The sequence below is a fragment of the Cryptomeria japonica genome, chromosome 5 (assembly GCF_030272615.1).
Source record: "Cryptomeria japonica chromosome 5, Sugi_1.0, whole genome shotgun sequence".
Taxonomy (NCBI): domain Eukaryota; kingdom Viridiplantae; phylum Streptophyta; class Pinopsida; order Cupressales; family Cupressaceae; genus Cryptomeria; species Cryptomeria japonica.
In genome coordinates this window covers 542143325-542164055 of record NC_081409.1, presented here as the reverse complement: position 1 = coordinate 542164055, position 20731 = coordinate 542143325, and the positions used below count along the sequence as shown (strand labels likewise).

Genomic DNA, 20731 nt, shown 5'->3' with positions numbered 1-20731 from the left:
AGAGAGAAGTAGAGAGATAGGTCTAGATCTTGACGGAAAGAGTAGAGAGTGAGATAGAGAGAGGTATAGAGAGGGGATAGAGGAAGAGTGATAGGGAGAGAGATAGGCTAGAGTTCAGGGCAAATAAAGTGAGTGAGATAGAGAGAGCAAGAGAATGCTGATAGGAGCTTGCTGATTACTGAAATTTGACTGATTGAAAATTTATAAGATCTTATAAAACCTAGAATTTGCATTATAACTCCTAGAGATTTGAAACCACTCTCAATCATCCTGTCAATATATACATGAAATATAACTTAAAGTATAAGAAAGGAAAAAGACATTGAAATTTGACTTATACGCGAACAGTTTCCTGTGCCCTATCATACCCTCTCCTCCATTCCCTAGCATGGTTGATTGTTGGAAGTGAAACTATAGAATAGATCCAAATAGGTGATGTTAATCATCATTTCATTGATGTTTTTGATTAAGAACCAAATAGGTTTTGAGGGGACCAGAAACCCTTTACAAAAGGTTTCGAAGGGACTTGAAACCCTCGGATTTTGCACAAATCCGGAACCCAAAGAAGGAAGCTGCTATAAGATACAACCAACAGCCCACCAACAACCTAGCATCAAAATGAAATCATTGAAGAACTAGCTGAAAACATAAGAAGGCCGAAGCCATTCACTTGAAAACTTAGATAATCATGACCATAGGGGTTTTCCAGGCCCCCTTAACCATAGTAATGGGTTTTAACAAGGCTCCCATAACCTTAAGCTTGAGGATGAGCAGCACTGAGAAAATCATACCTTCCACTCTCTCCACCTCAATAGGAGAAAAAGGAAAGAAATCAGTAGAAAGACCAGTCTCTGTTCCCAAATAGCCAAGAGACAACACATCATCAGCTTCCCAACAACATTTCCTAGCCTCAACCGCAGCATCCACCTTCACCTCAATAGAAGATGGGTCATCTCCAACACCATCCATATTCACCTCTAAAGAAGATAGGGCCACCTCTATAGGAAGAACTAGAGAAAACCAAAGCATAGTTACAAGACTTGTTGAGTCCCAAGGCGGGTCGTCCTTGTCGAGGCCAGGCACCTTTGGACTTGAACTTGACCAAGTCTGGTCGGGTCTTGGCAGACTCGCCAAGTCCCGAGGCCTGGACTGTGTCGCCCAGGCAACATTAAAAAAGCCAAAAAAAATTAAAAAGTCTTTGTTTTAAGTGGAATAAACGGTGAATATGTCCAAGGATGATGTGGATGTTAGGAATTGCATGTAGAAAATATCAATTAAATGCAGATAAAGATTAAATAGAGGAATGAAATAAAAGTCGTTTGAGCTTTTGGGGGCGCTGCTCCTCGACCCTACCATGTACCGTGGCAGGGGCGTTGCCACTGGACCCTGTCTTGGGGGGGCTGCTCCCAAACCCCATTGAATAATTTGGGGGGAAATTGCGTTGATAAAAGGGAAAATTTAACCTTCGAGTCTAATTAGGCTCCATATAACAACAATGGATGAGGATGTTGATGTCCTTGAGGCTGAGGCTGAGGCTGAGACACAGGCAGATATCATGGCTGTAGAATGTTCCAAGACCTATCTTAGGTGCACACATAGGACGGTTGCGAGGTCGAGTGATCAATGATCACTGATATTGGCTCCTCCGAGCCTTAGACTTCTAGGCTCTAGCTTTTATGTTGAACTTGATATATGTTTTGAACTTTTGATGACATGGATTTCATATTCCATGAATTTTGTAGACATTTGACACTATCTATATTTCTAATGTGTTATTTAGTTTAGCTTATTTCCTTCAGCGCAAGCCTAAAATTTGCATTTATTCTTATGTGATCAATGTAAACTTGTGTATGTGCTTCTATTTGATGAGATTATTGTGTCTTTAATGTTTATTTATTAAAAAATGCATGAAAGAAGTTTAAAATCATTAAAAATATTTGAATTTCTTGGGTTTTTCAATTTGCCGAGTCTCGGTAGAGTCTGGGCGCTGAGTCCGAGTCCGAGTCTTGTAACTTTGAACCAAAGATGCTGAGGTAGAAACCAAAAAATAAGGGGTAAGCCAAGTAAGGGGCCAAAAAGGATAGAGACATTCAATACAACCCACAAAGAAGGTACTCCAAACAACATCCGGATGACCAAACCACTTAACCATCCCCTCAAAGAGAACAAAATGCAAGAAAGGGTGAGGACATGAAAGAGGCAAGAACAAACAACACCCTCTAGGAACAGATCAACAACCTTGGGAGCAAGAGCAAGATTTCCTACCCCCCCAAAACTCCACCACAATAGTGGCCTCCAAGATAGCATTAAGAGCACCACTAACACAAAGGGCATCAATCACCACAAAACCACAAGACACATCTTCTCCAGCCAACCTTGTCTCCACCTTGAAATAAACCAAGACCACCTCCAAAGGAAGACCAGAATAAGAAACCTTAACAATCACTGTGTGGCTGCCCCAAAAGATAAAAACTATGACCCTCCAAACGAGCAAGACCACAACCCATAAGACAAAAAGACAAACGCTACTCTCAAAAGGGCCCAACAGAGCAGGATGAACAACCCCCAATAGAGCAGAAACAACAAAGGTCTCCAGAAAAGAAAGACAAAGGGGATAACCAATATTAGAAACCCAAAAGACAATTGGGCAAAAGAATAGGTTACCATCCCTTGCGTAGCTAATAGGCCCATAAACCTCAAAAAACATAGAACCCCATCCAAAAAACAGGACCACTCAACTGGGTCAACAACATCTCCCACAACGGTGTTAGAAGTAGCTTAAGAAACCCTAATCGCAGCCCACCCGCTACGCATGCGAACCATTTCAAAAGTATAGAAGTTTATCTTGTCGAATAAATATGCCTATGCAAAAGGAGAGCCACCAAAAGTAGCCCATGACAAGGAAAGAACAGCTGCCCTGAACACAGGAAGGAAACAAGCAAAAGAGCCCCCGCCAGAGACGGCAAGAACTGTGCAGAGAAAGGGAAAGGAGGATACCACAACACATCCCCCACAACCCTCAATCCCATTAAAATCTCTGGCTTCCCCATCGCCATCATCTTCCCTTGGAGCCCTAGCCAAAGACACCCCCATCCAAACACTCCAACCGCAAAAGGAACAAGCCACAAAACGCAGCCCAACATCCAAGTGTTGACTGGGGGAAGCATTCCCACCATCATCGTCATCATCCTCTTCATCTTCTCCGCCATCAGACTCCCCTGAAACCCTCGCTCCTGCCTCCCCTCCCGCCCTCCTCATTTCAAACTGGATCATTTCATTGATGTTAACTGTTTATTTACTTTTAAGTTCAATAGCTATTTATGATTTAGTTATAGAATGCTGTTTGTAAACAAATTGTATTGTTGGAATTGTTACTTTTGGGCAAAAATCAGTTATACCCCAATAGGGGACATTACACTTGGTTGTTTTGTCTAGTTTGTGAGAGTGCACACTATGCTTTCATATTCCTTTTTACTCTCTCTCTCTCTCTCTAATTTGTTTTTTGTTTTGTTCTGAGCATTCCCCAAGACCTGGTCCCATGCTACTATGAAGAAGTGAGGGCTTTGAGGATTATGCAAGGTAAGGGGCTAAACTCAACCAAATGGGTACCGACTCACCTCTAAGATTTCCTCCTTTTTTGAGGATAATTAGGATTGCCTTCTAGCGTCTAGGTAATATAGTAGGCTTGGCTATTTGATAGGAACAAAATTAGAAACTAACACTAGCTTGGACTAGGATCAATTTCTTGCGCAAAATTTACTTATTCAAAATTTATTCGGCTATAAGGATGATAGGGTGTGTGATAACATAGATCTCTTGATCTAGCATAGTTATGCAATTTACTAGCAACCTATGGCTCTTATTTTTCTTATTAGAATAAGTATTAGAGAAGAATGAATACATAAGATGATAGGATTGGGTGAACATAATGCAATGAAGGTGGAATACTTTGAAATTATATGTAATAATTTTAAGGTGGAATGCATTGACAGTTTCTCCAAATTCTTAACCTTCGATTGCGCATAAGTGACAAGCATCGTTCCTGAAGTCTTCTTTAACAAGTATGGGTCAATCAAGTTAGGTTCAGATTTCTGGCCTTTGCTAACTCTTTCGTTGATCACACCATCAATCTTTAGAATAAGGTCGCCTACTTTGCTAGTTTGGATGGACATCCTTTTGTTTTTGACTTTCAACTTCATAGGAGGTCCTGATCCCATATCCTCTTTTAACCTTAAAAAGGAATTTTGATGGAATTGATGTCCAATAGGTGACTCCTTTGTTGGACAAATAGCTTTTTTAGGTTTTTGTTCATCTTACGAAGTTTTTTACTATGTTTCTATTATAATTGATGTATTGTAAGAAATTACATAGCCTATGGGAAGTTTGGGGCTCTTGTTGCTCCTTGAGGACAATGCAAATTCGTATGCTTCCATTCCTAGGAGGGTGGATGTCCGTGGATAAGTTTTCACACTATTTTGGTAGCTCTATGATTAGTAGATTTGGTTTTCTAATTGCCATATGAATTGTTGAGAATTCTCCCTCAATCACCTCATCTTTGGTTGGCAATTCTAATCTCTTAACTTGATCTTGCTGTCCCTCCAAGTCTTTGTTTAATTGCTCAATGTTGCTAAGTGGAATGTTATTCGTGTGTATCTTGTTTATGTTTCTTATGGGTTTTGGCTTTACTTCTGGTGTTGGTATAAAATTTCTCTTCTTTAGTATCAATGGTGAGTTCTATCATGCAAATTTTTTTTGATCTTGTTAGTGGGAACAACTCTTGTGTTGAAAGGAAAGTAGGTCTCTATTGGATGAGTGTCAAAAGGAATTTAAATTGCTCATCAGATATTTTGTGGTAACCTTTGATGAGACGTGGCCATTCCTTTTGAGCTTTCACTCTTTTCAAATGTGGATGGCCCATGTTTCTTAACTATGCTCTTGGGTTCTTCACCCTTTCTAGTGAGGCTGATTTGTAGGACTGGTTATGGATTGTTATTTTGTTAGTAGGCAATTCATAATTGATTGGTATTCCTGCCCTCTTCGTTGTTAAATCGTTCTTGACCATGTCAAGTGGTTTTGGATCTCCTTTTGCTACATATAACTTTCCCAAGTAGAGGAATCTAACTTGGAATTTGACTTCTTAGAAAGTGGAAGGAATGGCTTGAATCTTGTGCATCTGGGGTCTTCCTAACAATAATCTGTAGCTTTTATTTGTCAATAGTGTTAAACATGGCAGGGATCAGTTTTTGAGCCAAGGGTGACATGAAGTACGATCTTTCCTATTGTGCAGCTTTTTAAGTTATCATACCCACATAGGTTGTCCCTACAAGATAAAAAGTTTGATTCTCCATATCCCATTCTTTGTCAAAGAGAGAAAAGAGCAATGTTTACTGTGGCTACATCATTAACTAGAACTCTCTTATTGCAGGTGTTATAAACCCAACACTGCAAATGCAAGATGGGTCTTCTCTTTTGGGCATTTCAGGCTTTGAAGGCATTTGCTTGCGGTTGAAGAGAAACCCAATATCTTACAATTCTATGTGTGGTAGATTAAGATCTAAGTCTACCTACTTCACTTGTTCTTCTAGAGGCACGGTCATATGGTTTAGATATTTTGAATCAATTGCTTCTAGAAGTGTTTCTCCAAAGGTTGATAAATAATATATTGGTGAAATATTTCTTTCGATCCTTTATTAAGTCATAAGGACCAATTGGGTTAGGAGCTGGTTGAGTTGTAGAGACCATATGTCCAATGTGTTTTGGTTGGTTAACCATTTAGCCATTGTCATCTTGAACAACTTCAATTTATCTCAACATCTTTTTTCCTTTTAATCCCGAATTGAGATGCCATTTTTATTTCTTTGTGATGTGAGATAATAATTGACCTTGACAAATAGGGGATGGATTAACCTTGTTTGCGCATGTGGTGGGAAAGGACTTTCATAGATGCTTAGATACAAATTTTGGTAGCAACAGATTCTTGGTTGTTGTTGCTTGGGATGGAGGAATATGTCTATGAATAGACATTGTTGAACCTCAGGTAACTTGGAGATGAATTTGTTATAGTCTTGACAAGTCTTTGTGTCATGTCCCCTTATTTATGCAAAGTACAAATTTGTGGGATTGAAATCCTTAGGCTTGCAATATTGGTTCCTTTGAAGGGACAATTGTTCAAAGTTTAGTTATCCATTGTGTAATTGTTGTTTCTAAGGGGATAATCCATGGTTTTTGCTTTTTCATGGACATTTTGCTTCCATTGATTTATGTTGTTTTGGTTTTTACTATTGTAATTGTGATTGTTAGCACCATTGTTATTTTTGATGGGTGGGGTGAAAATCAATTTGTAGTGGCACTTTTGTTGCTTTTAAAATTTTTTAACATAGAAAGATTTTTGTATTTGTTATTTGTGTTTCGGTTATTGTTTTGGTCTTGAGTGATTAGCCTTTTGTTTGCCTTTTAGGTTTTTTTGCCAATATCAATGACTACATGGTTGAATTGAAGAGTACTCTCTAAGGCTTCCTCAAATGGTTTATAAGGAATTTTTGGACTTCCTCTTGTGTATCTTTGTTCAAGGCATGCAAGAAGAGATCATAGAGTCCTTGATGAACTTTATGTGGAGTTTTGGTAGAAGAGTACAAGACTTGCCTCCATTGGGTTAGAAGACGACCAATTGATTTGTTTTTGTCCTATTTTATATTTAGGAATTGTCTAATTCCGGTTTTTATAATCTTGTTCATGTTAAATGCTATTATGAACGACTTGAGGAATTGCTAGAAGGAATTGATTGAACCCTCAAGTAACTAGTAAATACCAATCAAATTCAATTCTTTCAAAGGTTTTTGGGATGATTTGAGCAATTATTGCATCCCAAGGCAAGAGTTCTTAGACAACTATGTTGTTAATTTTTTTGTAAGCATTTAGATCCTTTTCTCTTTTGTTTTTTGGAAGATTAGGGAATGGCCTAGGTAACATAATGCTTTGTACTACGTGATCCAAAAATTCCTTTTAAGTTCTAGGTACATCCCAAAAAGGGGTCATGTGTGGAAGGTGGTAGTCCTCTAAAGGTGGATCCTACAAGGGGGATTAGATAACCTTAATGGTTTCATTTGGTTGTTGAAACTCAATAAGCGTAAAAAATATTGGTACCTAGGATTCCTATGTTGGAATCTGGGAGGGGTTGTATAGTTTTGTGCTTCATTTATAGGTACCCTACTTTATTGGTACGTGATTGTCATGTCAAATGGTCATGCTAGAGGTGGAGGTAAGAAAGCCTCATTACCCACATAGTGTGAGTATAGGCTGAAGTATGAAGGTCATTAAGGAGGCCCTTGGTTTTGGGTTAATAGGGATGGTGATTAAAGGGTTGGTGTTTGTGTGATGCTTAGGAGTTTGTGGCCTTGTGTTACCCTATTATGAATTTTGATGAGGCCATTTAGCACATTTTGCTCCTAGCATTCTAATTCTTTATACCAAGGTGACAATGATAGCCACTGGGATGGCTTCATGTGATTGGCTTGCATTATTAGCCTCACTATTTTGCCGAAAGGGTGGAGAGGTTTTGTTGGTTGTTTTGGGGTTCGTCTCAAGGAGGGTGAATCACCCTTGTCATTTTTCTCAAGTGCTAATTCTAGTTATGGTTATTGTGAGGACGCTTGCTCGTTTTGTTAGGCTACTTAAAGAGCATTATAAGTTGCTCGAGCCTTTGCCACATTGTTGAGGTGAGTGGCCATCTCCCTACACAACATAAAAATGACATCGTGCTGATGAATGTTTGATTCGACCACAATGTTGATGCTAATGAGGGGTATGGTTGGGTGCAATGACTATGTCTTGGTTTTCTCCCTACATCATAATTTTCTTGTAAGTTTCTGCATGTTCTCATTGGGAGCTATACAATTTGATGTTTGAGTAATCATATCTGTTATGCTTAGTAGCAAGAAGGTTAATAGAAGGGACATATCTGTTGTATCTAAGAGCAAGTGGGTCAATTGGAGGGACTTGGCCTTGAGTTCACCTATGGTTGGGTGCAATGACTATGTCTTGGTTTTCTCTCCACATCCTAGTTTTATTGTAAGTTTTCTGCATGTTCTCATTGGGAACTATTTAATTTGATGTTTGAGTAATCATACACGTTATGCTTAGTAGCAAGAAGGTTATGCTTCCATAAGGTTCTCCATTTTCAGTTGCAATTTTGAATTTGTCAGGTCAACCCCAAGGAGATGTCTTGAAAAGATACTGCTTCCAAAAATCCTGCTGATATTTTGCCCAGGTCTCAACTCTTGTTTCACCTATCTCCAACACTTATTTCTGCACTGTTCCTGCAAAGATCTTATGGTTTTTTCACATCTTCTGCAAGTTTTTCATCCATAAAGATGATGTGTTGAAAGGCATGCAGTTGTCAAAATTGTTTGAACACACTTAAAACTCTGGATGTTTTAGTATTCTTCAACGGAAGCTGAACAAAGCTCTGCCTCCCTGACAAAGAGGTTCAAAATTTTCTTGGACCAAGTTTCATCTCTCTGCACTGGTCGCCATAGGCCAAGGCATTTTCACAGATGTTCCCAAGGATGCTTGCTTTTCTGGCTGGAAAAATGACACTACCTGCCCCAGTTCTGGCTTATGGTCTTGAGTCTTGGAGAGAGGTAAGTTAATTGACTTTCATAAGTGGTTGGCCTTAGAACCTTGTGCTCGTTTAGAGGACTTGAATGACTGGTTAGCACTTGCTTCTGTTTCATCTTTGGGACAAAAAAGCACTTGGATTCTGCTCTACTCCTTTCATTTTCCTTTAATTTTTCCCTCTTTGATTGGTTACATTACTTTTGAAATCTGGGTGTTTGGGTACAAAAGTGTTGAAAAATGCAATATATTAATTTAAAAAAATTCAAATAAAAGAATGAAATTACATATAATAAATCAACAGAAATAAACACATCAACATTTTAGATAGTAGATACAATTCACATAATTTATGGAGTTCAGAAAATAGCAATGAAGGTTGAGCTTCAAAATGCAAGTGCGTACATGCACAAGTACCATACGGTATACAGTTCGAGTTAACTGGAGGATTTGGTTTGGGAATAAGATTACTATGTATTTCTCCTAATTCCTTTTGCAACCAGAGTTCAATTTTACTGGATGCCCTAGTTCAGAGGCTGGAATGTTTGAGTTGGCAAAGCTTGCACACCTTTAACATGGATTTTGTTTTTATGTTATACACGATCCCTTAATCTTAGGAAGCCTTTGCAAGTATTCTTTGTTCCATCTTTGAAGCTGCATAGGACGGTAAAACCTTTTTGTCAATGGTTGTGGAAGTATTCTGCATTTTACTTGGTAAAGCATGTGAGTTTTCTTCTGTATCCTTCTGAGAATCCATAACATATATAAATTAGAACCAAAATTTTCAGAGGAAGACATTTACCAAATTGGTTGATGTATAAGCTTGGTTAGGAGTTGTGTGGCTTTTGTTTGAATTAATGTTTTATTTCTTTCTGCTGTTAGGGAATATGTCACCCCCTGTATTCCTGTATGTGAATGTGCATTTGATATGAAGTAGGAGGACAGGTTTAAGATCACTGTAAGGACATAGTGTTATAACAAAATTTGAAATTTGTGTTTATCAGTATCACCATTATTTTATGAGCGGCAAGGAAGGAATCCCCATGAGCATCTCCATGACAAATATATACACAAATGTACAAGAGCACGGCGAACAAAATATTAGCAGCCCTTGATCATTACAGAGAGTGTTTGACACATGATGTGTTGAATCTTAACTGTATAATATGTATGACACAAACTTCTAAATAGAATGAGTTGGATCTGTCTTTGGTAAGGATTACAAAAATCGTTTTAGGCATAAAGATTGCATTAAGCTACTGATATTGACTATTAAAGCCCTACACTTGATTTTAAAAGACAGGATGATGCTAAAAAGGTTTATGTCCCGAATTGGACAAATTGGAATAATTCCAGATCTTTCTGGAAATCTTAATCTCAAATCAAGAATCATGGAATGGTCTATTGACATTAAGTTATAGTCTCTTCAGCTGATATTTCCCTTTTAATTTAGCATTGAACATGTAGCACTTTCAGCAAACTTATTCCTCAGCGATCTGCCCCTTCATTTGCTATTGTCAGGATGAGATTCTTATAGACTCATAGAGCGATGGTGGATTGTAACCAAAGCTGCACGCTTAATTTCTGATGAACATCCAATGGTTTGTGTTCCCATGACTTCTGTTGTGACGTTTTCACACATCGCCCCATTGCAAATGTGGACCCCCTTCTTTTTAGGCCCTCCCGGTTTTTTTGGCTTGCGTTTTTGTGGTCTTTTCGCAGCAGTCTCGTTGGTCTCTTTGCTTTGCAAGTGTTCGGGGGTCAGATTGATCAAGTCTGCTTTTCGTTTGAGCGAGTTTGGTGAAGTCTAGGGCATGTTTTGTCCCTTTTTAGGGTTTCTGCCTTTTGTCCTAGATTTTAGGGGGTTTCTATTAGGGTTTTGGAAGAATTGAACATACGATTGGAATTAGGACCCTTCAAGGAACCTCCCAGTAAAATTTGAGCCAAAACGGAGCAACTTTCTATTTTTAGAAAGTTCCTATTTTTTAGGGATTTTTCCGAGTCCCGGAATCTCGCCATTTTGCCAAAAATCAAACTTACTATTTTTAGTAATTTCTATTTTTAGTAAGTTTCTATTTATAGTAAGTCATTCCTGCGTCTTGTTTTAAGCTCTAACTCTGACATTTTGGAAAGTTTCTATTTCGGGAAAGTCTATTTGTGGCAGGTTCAGGCTAGCAGACAACGAAGAATCAACATGCACAATCACTTCTAAATCTGGAAAGTTGAAAGCAGACAGGCAGGGGTCTAAAATGGCTAAGTATGAGAATCATCCCTGAAGTGGAAGGCACAAAATTGTTCTAAGTCTAGAAAATCCACCTTCAAACTCCCAAAGTGGCATCTCAGCACAGACAGTGGTCAAAATTTGGCTAAGTTTGGATCTCCTATTCCAGAAGAGGAAAGCAAGCATGGTCATCCAAGTCTAGAAATTCACATCAATCCATCAATGTCACCCTGATCCGAAAATGGCCTGAAATTTGACTAAGTCTGGAAATTTGGAAGATCTTCCAAAATCTAGAATTTGCATTATGATTCCTATGGACCTGAAACCACTCTCAAACATCCTGACAATATATATGAAATATAACTTCAATATGTCTTTTTCCTTTCTTATACTTAAATGTTATATTTCATATATATATCCTGACGAAGAGCTTGAAATGATGGAAAAATCCATGAATCCATGAACGTGGTGAAAATGCGCCCAAGACTGGGTTGGGGCGCTGAATTGAAGATGCCATTCACAAGTGCAATAATCCACCTCTCCATGGACAGAGCCAAAATGCACCCAGGTCTGTGCTGGGGCGCTGAATTGAAGATGCCATTCACAAGTGCAATAATCCACCTCTCCATGGACAGAGCCAAAATGCGCCCAGGTCTGGGTTGGGGCGCTTAATTCATGAAGTCATTCACAAGTGCAAAAATCCACCTCTCCATGGAAAGAGCAAAATGCGCCCAGGTCTGGGCTGGGGCGCTGAATTCATGAAGCCATTCACAGAAAGAAAATTCATGAATCCTTGGCATGGTGAAAATTTCACCCAAGCTAAAAAATTGAAATTTTGCCTAAGGCATGGAATCCAAGGAGTCAAGGAAGAATAAAACGCATAATTCCTCTCGGGCGAATTTTCGAATATGCTATTTTTAGACACCAAATCTCGACCAAGTGTGGAAAATTTTATAGATTCGGAATCGGGGTGAAATTCTTCATCCAATGAACCTGGCTCCTAAATTTTAGGAGGATCCCTAAAAAATAGGGATGTTGAAAAGGAGACATGGACAATTCACAAAGTAATGGAAATTCCTTCCTTCAGGACATAATTCCAGGAAAGGTGAAAAATTGACTAAGTGTTGGAAATTCCTTCCTTCATTACAGAGTTCCTGAAAAAGGTGAAAATTTGGCTAAGTGTTGGAAATTCCTTCCTTCATGACAGAGTTCCTGAAAAAGGTGAAAATTTGGCTAAGTGTTGGAAATTCCTTCCTTCACGACGAAATTCTTGGAAATGTGAAAATTTGGCTAAGTGTTGGAAATTCCTTCCTTCAGGACAAAATTCCAAGCAAGGAAGAAATACACCCAAGGATGAATTGAACATAAAATTTCTAAGGCAAGGAAGGAATCAGGGATGAACTGAACAAGAAATTTCCCCTCCAGGGAAAAAAATTGAAAAATCCATTCTCGGGCATCAAATCACATCCAAATTTCAAAAGTTTTACAGATTTGGATTCGTAGGAGAATTTTCTCTCTCCTAGACCGCGGAACCCTAATTTGGAAATTTTCCTAAAAAATAGGAAATGTGCAGAATTGATGAAAAACCTTCTCTGAGCAAGGAAAGTTGAAGAGACTTCAAGAAAATTCTTACTGAATCGAATTTTCCCTCTCCAACAATTCTAGATGTGCAGGAGCGGATATATGACGGCAAGGTCCATTCGCATGGCAAGGATCTATTGAACGCATGGCAGTATGGTGGCGCATTCATTGCCGGAATATTTGACCAAATGGCAACCTGGTCATTGCATGTTGAATTTATGGCAGATTCCTTTTGCATGCAGCCGCTGCATGTGGAAATGATGGAGCATTTATGACATAATGGGGTGATTTTTGCATGGATGAATATTCAACGCATGTTGGGCGAGTTTGAAGGAGGTGGTGCATTTAATGCGCAATGGATACTATTTTGGGTACTTTTGAATTAATTGTATATGGGCATGATGGGTTATTAATTGGAGATTCCCACCTTGTTGCATCTTGAGTGGAGAATCTTTTAGGGAAAACCCTAATTAGGGTTTTGCATGTAGCCAGGGCTTGAAGCCTATATAAGGGGTGACCCCCCTCATTTGTAAAAGAGGGAGCTTTGTATGAAATTGTTGCGATAAGCTTTGAGATAATAATAGTGAAACATTGTTCTTTGATGGTGTCCACTTAAGTTATTTTTTTAAAGCTTGCATGGTTTCACCTTCCTCACTTAGATTAGAATTAGTTTAGTGCTTTGATTCCAATGGAGAATGTAATGGTGTTTGATGAATTTCCATGGTTCATACTTTTTGCATCTTGCTGATTGTAAGTTGCAGTGTAAAGTTAGCCTGAACCCCCCAAATTTGTGCTAAGTTCAATTGTGAATAGTCGTTTGGATTGCGTTGTGTTGGGTTTTCAGATGCACTTTTCTCAATATTAAAATCCTCCAACATCCTCAGAAGATTGCACCAGTTCTTGCGGAGTTGTAGTTTATCTTGGCGAAACAGAGCTTGGTTTATTTGAAATTTGTCCACCAGAGCACTATTCATTGTTATCACTGCCCTTAGGAGTGGATTTAGATCCTTTTGAACCCTTTCCCTTTTCTTTCAGTTCATTTTAGTCCATTCGAAGTAGCAGCATCGCAGAATTGTCATATCTGATGATGGAGTTCCAGCCACAACAAAGAAGTGAAAGAATGATGCAAACGTAAGGCCCCTTGGATTACTAGCAATCACATCAGCCAATTGAGTCACGTCCGTAGCATAAAGGAACCTTGGAGTTGATTGTTTGAACTTTTTGCAATCTTAGCATGCAATTGTACTTTGATCAAGAGAGAGTGAAGTGACCGTTAGGCAACTTTATTCTGTGTTCGACGCTGTCATAAAAAACACGTCAACAACTTCCACATAGGATCACACCTTAATTACTGATTCATTTGGAAGACTACAATTACTATTGGTGCATCTGTTCATGAACACCCATAATGACATCCCAAAACTGGTGACGACCACTGAAATAAGACCTGCTGTGCAGTCTGATAGTGATTGTGGAATAGTAATTCCAGCAGCAATTAGTTACACATCAACTCGTAACGGCATTTTTATCATTAGATCTTTTCCTTTCGTTGTCTTCGAAAAAGATTTGAGTAATCTAAATAATCAATTGATATCAGAATGTATTAATCAAATTACTTGACTAAAGCACAATGGAGATGAGAATTTTGTCCCAAATCCAATCTCTGAAGCACAAACATAATATTTGGATGAGACTATCTCTAACAATTTTGAGTGTTTTTGTCCCCAAATAGGAACCCAGAAGATGGAGGTTTTGTCCCCAAGATCCGCCTTCAGCAAGCACAGGTTTTTGTCCAGAAATGAAAAATTCTGAAACTTTGGAAAAGTGCACCCATAAAGAGAATTCGATAATGATATGATATTTCTGACTTCTTGCTTGGTCTCTCTTAAATAAAGTTTTCCTACGAAAGGCATAATTCTTCAAATATCCTTTATGACCTCTGATTAATATTCAAGAGGAACTATTTAAAGTAAACTTCAATTATAAGAGACCTCCTTATTTTATATTTTAACTTTACTTGAGGCCTTCTTCGTTATAGTTTTAATCCCATTAGACCCATGGGAAATGTTAATATATGATTGGTGTTTTGGGTTTCAACTTGGCTTAATTTCAAAAGAGGGGACATTACAAAAGGCAACAATAGTGATTAAGAACATAGAAGGCTAGAGTTCTTAGCTTTTGAGTGTAAGCTGAATATTTCATCACTGCAAAGGGTAACATCTTTATTTGATTTGACTTTTGAACATTGACTAGAACAATCCTGCTTGATCCTGTATTCCCATTCCAATGTGAACTCACCCTTGACACATTTTAATGCAACTCATCCAATCAGAATCTGGAATTTAGTAGTAGTTTCCATATGGATATATATTAGGGGGCTTTTGTTTATATGTTACAGTTGCATTGTTTAAATACTTTCAGATAAGAAAAAGCAGTACAAATTTAGCTATTAAAATAATAAAGATTTTTTATATCTTGGTCATAATGAGGAAATTGTTTAGTTAGATAATTGATATTATTAAATTTCAGTTCTGTTGTTTTGTGTGAGTGTCGAATGTGAATTAATTTTCGAATATGTTTAAAAAATATTAAGGTTTCTTTTGTTTCAGGGAAGTTATAAAATACAAGGAAAACATTATCTAATGAACTGTACAAGAAAAGTGGTGTAATGTTTTATCTTATTATTGAAACTTTAGACATATTATGATAATGATGTTTTTGTGAAATTGTATTTGTAGACAGCAGCAGAGCTAGAACGCCGAAGAGAAAATTTCACAAAAGAGCTAGATTTTGTCATAGCAGATGTGGTAAGGGATTCCTTTTAACTTTCTGAAGTGATGTGCATCTTTTCTGGAAATGGTGATCTTGAAGCAGGCACGACATTAGTTTAGATCTGAGCTTTGTGATTATTACTTATAGTAGGAAATTGGAATTATAGCTAACTAGTATGTTCTAATCATTGCTAGAAGTTAAGTGGCCTTGTCAGGGAGATTCAATGATTTTGAAACATTATATTTGCCTTAAAATTTGATTAGTACATTTACTTAATGCCAAATCTCTGGAAAATAATGGTGCATATACAGGATATTTGTGTTTAACTAGAATTTCTTTCAAATCCTTTGCCATCTGCTATGTTTTTAATCATTTATTTGCCTAGAAAATCCTTGAAGTTTTCTGAGCATTTGAGGCTTTATTTTTAACTTGTTTTCGGATAGAGTTTCTTGAGTTGGTCAATGAGTTGGTCAATGATTTGGTAAAAAAAGTGAACATGGAAAATGCTAAACATTGCCAGTCTTTGGATGATATTTTCTATACTCATGATGTTTTAGGAAATTTGGGAAAGACAAATATCAGGAATTGTAGTGATTTTCAGAGGTATTTGTATAACTTTCATGAATAAAAGATTAACTTCAGATGCATAGATTTCCTATTCAGAATAAAGTTTTGGGTAAAGAGATTATGCAACACTAATATTTAAGTGTGAAAGAATAAATATATTTTGGTGGGTGGAATTAAAATTTTTCTTGAGGCAAATGCTCCTTTCTAAGGTTTTGCTGGACATATGAAACAAAATATTTCATATATTGGCATTTGGAATTTATGAAGAAATTATACATAATTGCTGGGTGGAAGTTTTAAGTTTCAAATCCATTCTCGTCTCTGGATCAATATGAGTTTTCTTCCTTTCGAAAATAAAGGACATGAGGTTATGAGAGTTTGAAAAGTCTTAAGCATTGTGAGTGGATGAACAAAACAATATGTTGGTCGCCTGTTATTACATCCTCTTCATACCAGTGCAGGAGTCTCAGGTTGGGCACAGCAAGGTGTTTGATGGTTTTCACCTCTTGTGGATGGCATACTCCCTGTGACTTTAGAGGAGCCTCTTCACTTAAGTTCATGGGTTTCTTCTGCAAGTCGTATATGCTTGCAGACATAACCACCGATGCCATTGTTGGGTGTTAGAGTGTGAAACCTCCACATCTTGGAGTCATGGGCTTCCTAGGCAGCTTATTGCTATCTTAGATTCCAGGGTCAACCATATTCTTCTTGGCCGATTAATGTTCACTACATATTGTAAATTAGTCTGAACAGCAATTAAGTTTAAAATGAGTATATTCTTTACTTGCGTTGAAAATGAAGATTGCTGCATTCAACTTCAAATCTGATCATGACTCCTCATAGGCAAAAGGTGGCAATTACATTGGCAGCTAGTTGAAGATACGTTTTGTGTGGAAATTAAGGGTTCTGGGCATATAGCATCAGAATAGTGGGGATACACAAAAAGTATTTAGCTTTCTTCTTGCCAACTGTGGATTGTACAAAGAATAGCAGAGCTAAGTTTCATCTTGCTGATTGCTTACCGCTGTTCAATTGTGTTTATTCCCTGATTTCTGCAATATGTATCAGGTTGGATAATTTATCATTATCTCTGCCTTTTGAATATGAGATTTTAATACAAGAAATTCTTGCTATCCTGTTATGCAAGTTGTTTATTTGGCTTATGAGCATGAAAGCAAAATACTTACATTACAATCTTGGCACCAAATTCAAAACAACAGAACAGTGAAAGCAAACCTTTTAAACAAATCAGGAAACTTCTTTAAATATTTCAGTTTGATACTTTTCAAGGAATGTATGCAAACTGTTTGAACTTTGACAAAATAACCAAGCTGAAAAAGGTGAAAATTTGGGGTGAATTCCATTGGGGATATTTCAAATCCCTTTGTTTCCTTTCCACTACAAGTTTAAGTTGCAATTTTTTTGTTGTGCAAGGATTTTTTGTGTGTTAACAATCCTTTGGCTTGTTTCAGATTAATGATGAATTATAAATGATAAAAGATACTAGAGTCCACCACGAAAGAAGGGACACATAGGTCAATCCTGCTGTAGCGGAAAGCTGCAATTGTAATTTTCATAATTATCTGCTTTCTATAGTTAGAAGATACAACCAATAAGGTGTAGATGAACTGGTTATAGCCGTTCACTGTCCTAGTAAGACTATGGTTTGAGTTGTGGGGCACCATGTAATATGTTGTGCTGTGGGTCTTCAAGCCTAGGTAGGAACTCCCCTCCTTTTAGTGTGGGATTAGGTGTATGGGAAAAAGAAGTCACAATTGTAATGCCTGTTTAAAAAAGAAGTTACAATTACACTGTAACATCATTGTTTCAAAAAAGAGCCATTTGAGTTGACGTTTAAAACTATTTTTTGAATCTATGATACATGAAGTTTCAGAAATGAGGGTGGGTTTCTGTATGGGAAGTTTTTCCTTGAGATTTTTGAAACAGGTATGACAAATATGATAAGGGACAGGGGTGTTGGCATTGGTCAAACCGGCCCAGATGTTAGGAGCATGGTCCTTGGATTTTTGGTGAGTAATTCGGACGAATCCTCTCCCAATTATATTAGGTTGGCGTTGGTTGAATAATGTGGGGGGGTTCTCTCCTTTAGGTATTGGTTGAGTTGTTGCCCATTGCACGTGCTCAAATTTGGCTCGAAATTGAGTGGTTTGCTCACCTCTCAACTCATTGGTTGAGCTCCCTAACCTCCTACATTGGCTGATGGGACCTTAGATATTTTGAGTGGTTTGTGAAGAATATAGCTCATCACTTGAACTGTTGGTTGAACTCCCTAACTTCTTACATAGGTTAATTAATTTGGACCCTGGATTTTTTTTATATATATATTAAAGTTTGGAAACATTTGAAAACTAAAACTTTATGATATGAAATGTGAAATATTTAAAATTTAGATGAAACATTATTAGTAGTAAGTATATATTGCAAATGTTAAAATGAAAAACTTCTATGTATTATGCCAATATCATTAGAGTATGCAATACTCAATATGCTATGTTCGACTTAATACAGCTTCCAAAATGGCAAATTGCCAAATGGCAATGCCCAATCACTATCATTACTTTGAGCTCTTTTATGAAGAATTGAGCATTAGTTGTGTCTCCATAATTCACTATCACCTTCTGACTATGAACTATGTAGCTGCTCCAAAGGAACACCGATTAATGCTAGTTATCTGCTGTCTTCATGAAGTAGTGAAGGCTCCTCAAGTTCAACATCCCATTGCATTGTAGGAGTCTCTTTGTACTTGATCCTCTTGCAATTTAAGAGATGCAAGGTATTATGCATAGCTACTAGTTTCTCCTTTCCATGAGAGGTAAGCCTGCTTCTCTTGATAGAGTGGATGAAGCTACAAATAGGCCAATTCCTCTAAGTAGTAGAGGAACTGTAGAAGGTAGGCGACAATCATGCATAGGGACGGAGTAGGACTACCTATAAGTTGCCACCATCCAACATGTTTAGTTTAGGCAATTGTATGTGAATCCTCTATAGTTGATTTGGAGAAGCCAATAAGATCAACAAAAACTTGACCCACTCTTATCTCAATATCTACACCTCATAACTAGTGTTCGGTTAGGTGTGTGTGTGTTGTACGCCTTGCAAGTGTTGTAAACATTGTAACTCACACTCAGGATAGCTGAAGTCGGTGCACTTTTGATGGGAGTTATTTGAATTGATAATTCAGTTATTTGTTTTGTGGAGTTGAGCTTGCTTGCATTGCAAGTTTGCTTTTAGTACTAGTCATTCTTTGGAGGCTTTTGTTTTATCTTGCTTTGTTGCATGAGTTGGGGTGCTCAAGTTGCGTTTTGGTTATAAATCCAATACTCAGTTTGAAGATAAGATGGACAAATGACTTTGGACTGACTAATTTTGCTCTGGTCAGCTGGTGGTTGACAAAGATAATTCAAATGGTACAGAACTGATTCATATTGTCTTGTAATATTTTTCTAAGAATGCGATCTGAAAAGTGCTACTGTTTGTTGGGTTTTTCTTCTTTTTACATGAAAGGGTTTCCTAGGGCAAATTATATGTTATTTTTTATTTATCTTCTATTAAGTTAGAATTATTTTCATCATTTCCTTCATTTGTTATTAGAGCTTGATCGACTCTTGATCCTTGTTTAAAAAGCGTAAACCCTTGTTTCTTAATCGTTGGTCTTAGTGGGATTTTTCTATAGGTGAATCTTTTTCAGGTATAGAGAAATAGTTAGTGCTTCTAGAAGAATGGAAATTGAAAAATTCAATAGAATCAGTTTTCAGCTATGGAAGCTAATGATGAAAGACCTCCTAGTTGATCATGAACAATGGCTTACTATAGTTGTTTAAAATGTAGGATAGTAAGCCAATGAATTTTCCTATTCTTGTGTGCTAAATTGTTAGTTGAACAATGTTGTAAGACAAAAGATAAGATAGAGGACATGAGTTGTGTTCCATGTGCTAGTGCTTTTGTAAGCTTATTGTGTTATGTGAGCTAGTGCTTTTGGAAGCCTAGTTGTGTTCTGCATGCTAGTGCTTTTGGAAGCCTAATGTATGTGATGGTTTGTACAAGACTAGGCAATAAGAATTTTGAGTAGGTTTATGTCCAACCTGAGCAAATAATTGGATTGCTAGTAAAAAGGCCTTCAAATATCTTTTTGACACTTTAATTGCTTTAGAGTATTGTACTTGCTACGAAGGAGGACCTGAATTGGGCAAGGTGCTAAATATACTAGGTTTCATAGATGCAAATTGGGCTAGGGACATTGATTGCAAGAGATCTACTAGAGGTTATGTGTTTTGTTGTTTGGTGGTGTAGTGAGTTGGATGAACAAAGAACAAGCTTTGGTTGTTCTTTTGACTAGGTAAGTTGTGTACATTGCGGCTACTGAATGTTTGTAAAGAGGTAGCTTGGGTTTAGAGGTTATACTTAGATGTGGGCTTGAGACATGGTAAAGTCCAGATTGATGTGATAGTTAAAGTGCTATTTGTTTGGCCAAGAAATCTATGTTTCATGCACGGACAGAGCACATTGATGTTTGATATCATTTTGTTTGTGGCATGGTAGAGGACAAGAGGGTAATCATTGAGAATCTAGATACCTTGGAGAATGACATGGATTTGTTGATGAAGTCAGTGAGCACTAGGAAATACCATTGGTATAGATTGGATGCATGTTGCTGCTCCTATTTGTTATTTTATGCTGCTGTAGTTCCCCTTGCAATGTAAACAAGTTGGAGAATGTTAAGTATGCATGTCTTGTACACAAGCTAAAGTCGGGTCAATTCCTTGTTTTGTGGGAGTAGAGTTTGCTTGCATTATATGTTTGCTTTAACTTGCAAGTCAACTTAACTTTTTTAAGCTTGTTATTTTTGAAAGGTGGCTTTTGCTTTATCTTGCTTTATTGCATGAATTTAGGTGTTCAAGTTGAAGTTGGTTTTGGTTATAAATCTAATGCTGAGTTTGGAGATTTGATGGACAGATG

The 20731-nt window shown here is 37.5% G+C and overlaps 1 protein-coding gene across 1 annotated transcript in view; it reads left to right on the top strand.

Moving 5' to 3' along the window:
• The window catches only part of LOC131034551 (protein RETICULATA-RELATED 4, chloroplastic), a 39709-nt gene that overhangs the window by 3665 nt on the left and 15313 nt on the right, over nt 1-20731 (top strand). The window contains exon 2 of the mRNA XM_057966063.2: nt 15154-15222. Coding sequence (XP_057822046.2) covers nt 15154-15222 — 69 coding nt within the window. The remainder of the gene's footprint in view (nt 1-15153; nt 15223-20731) is intronic.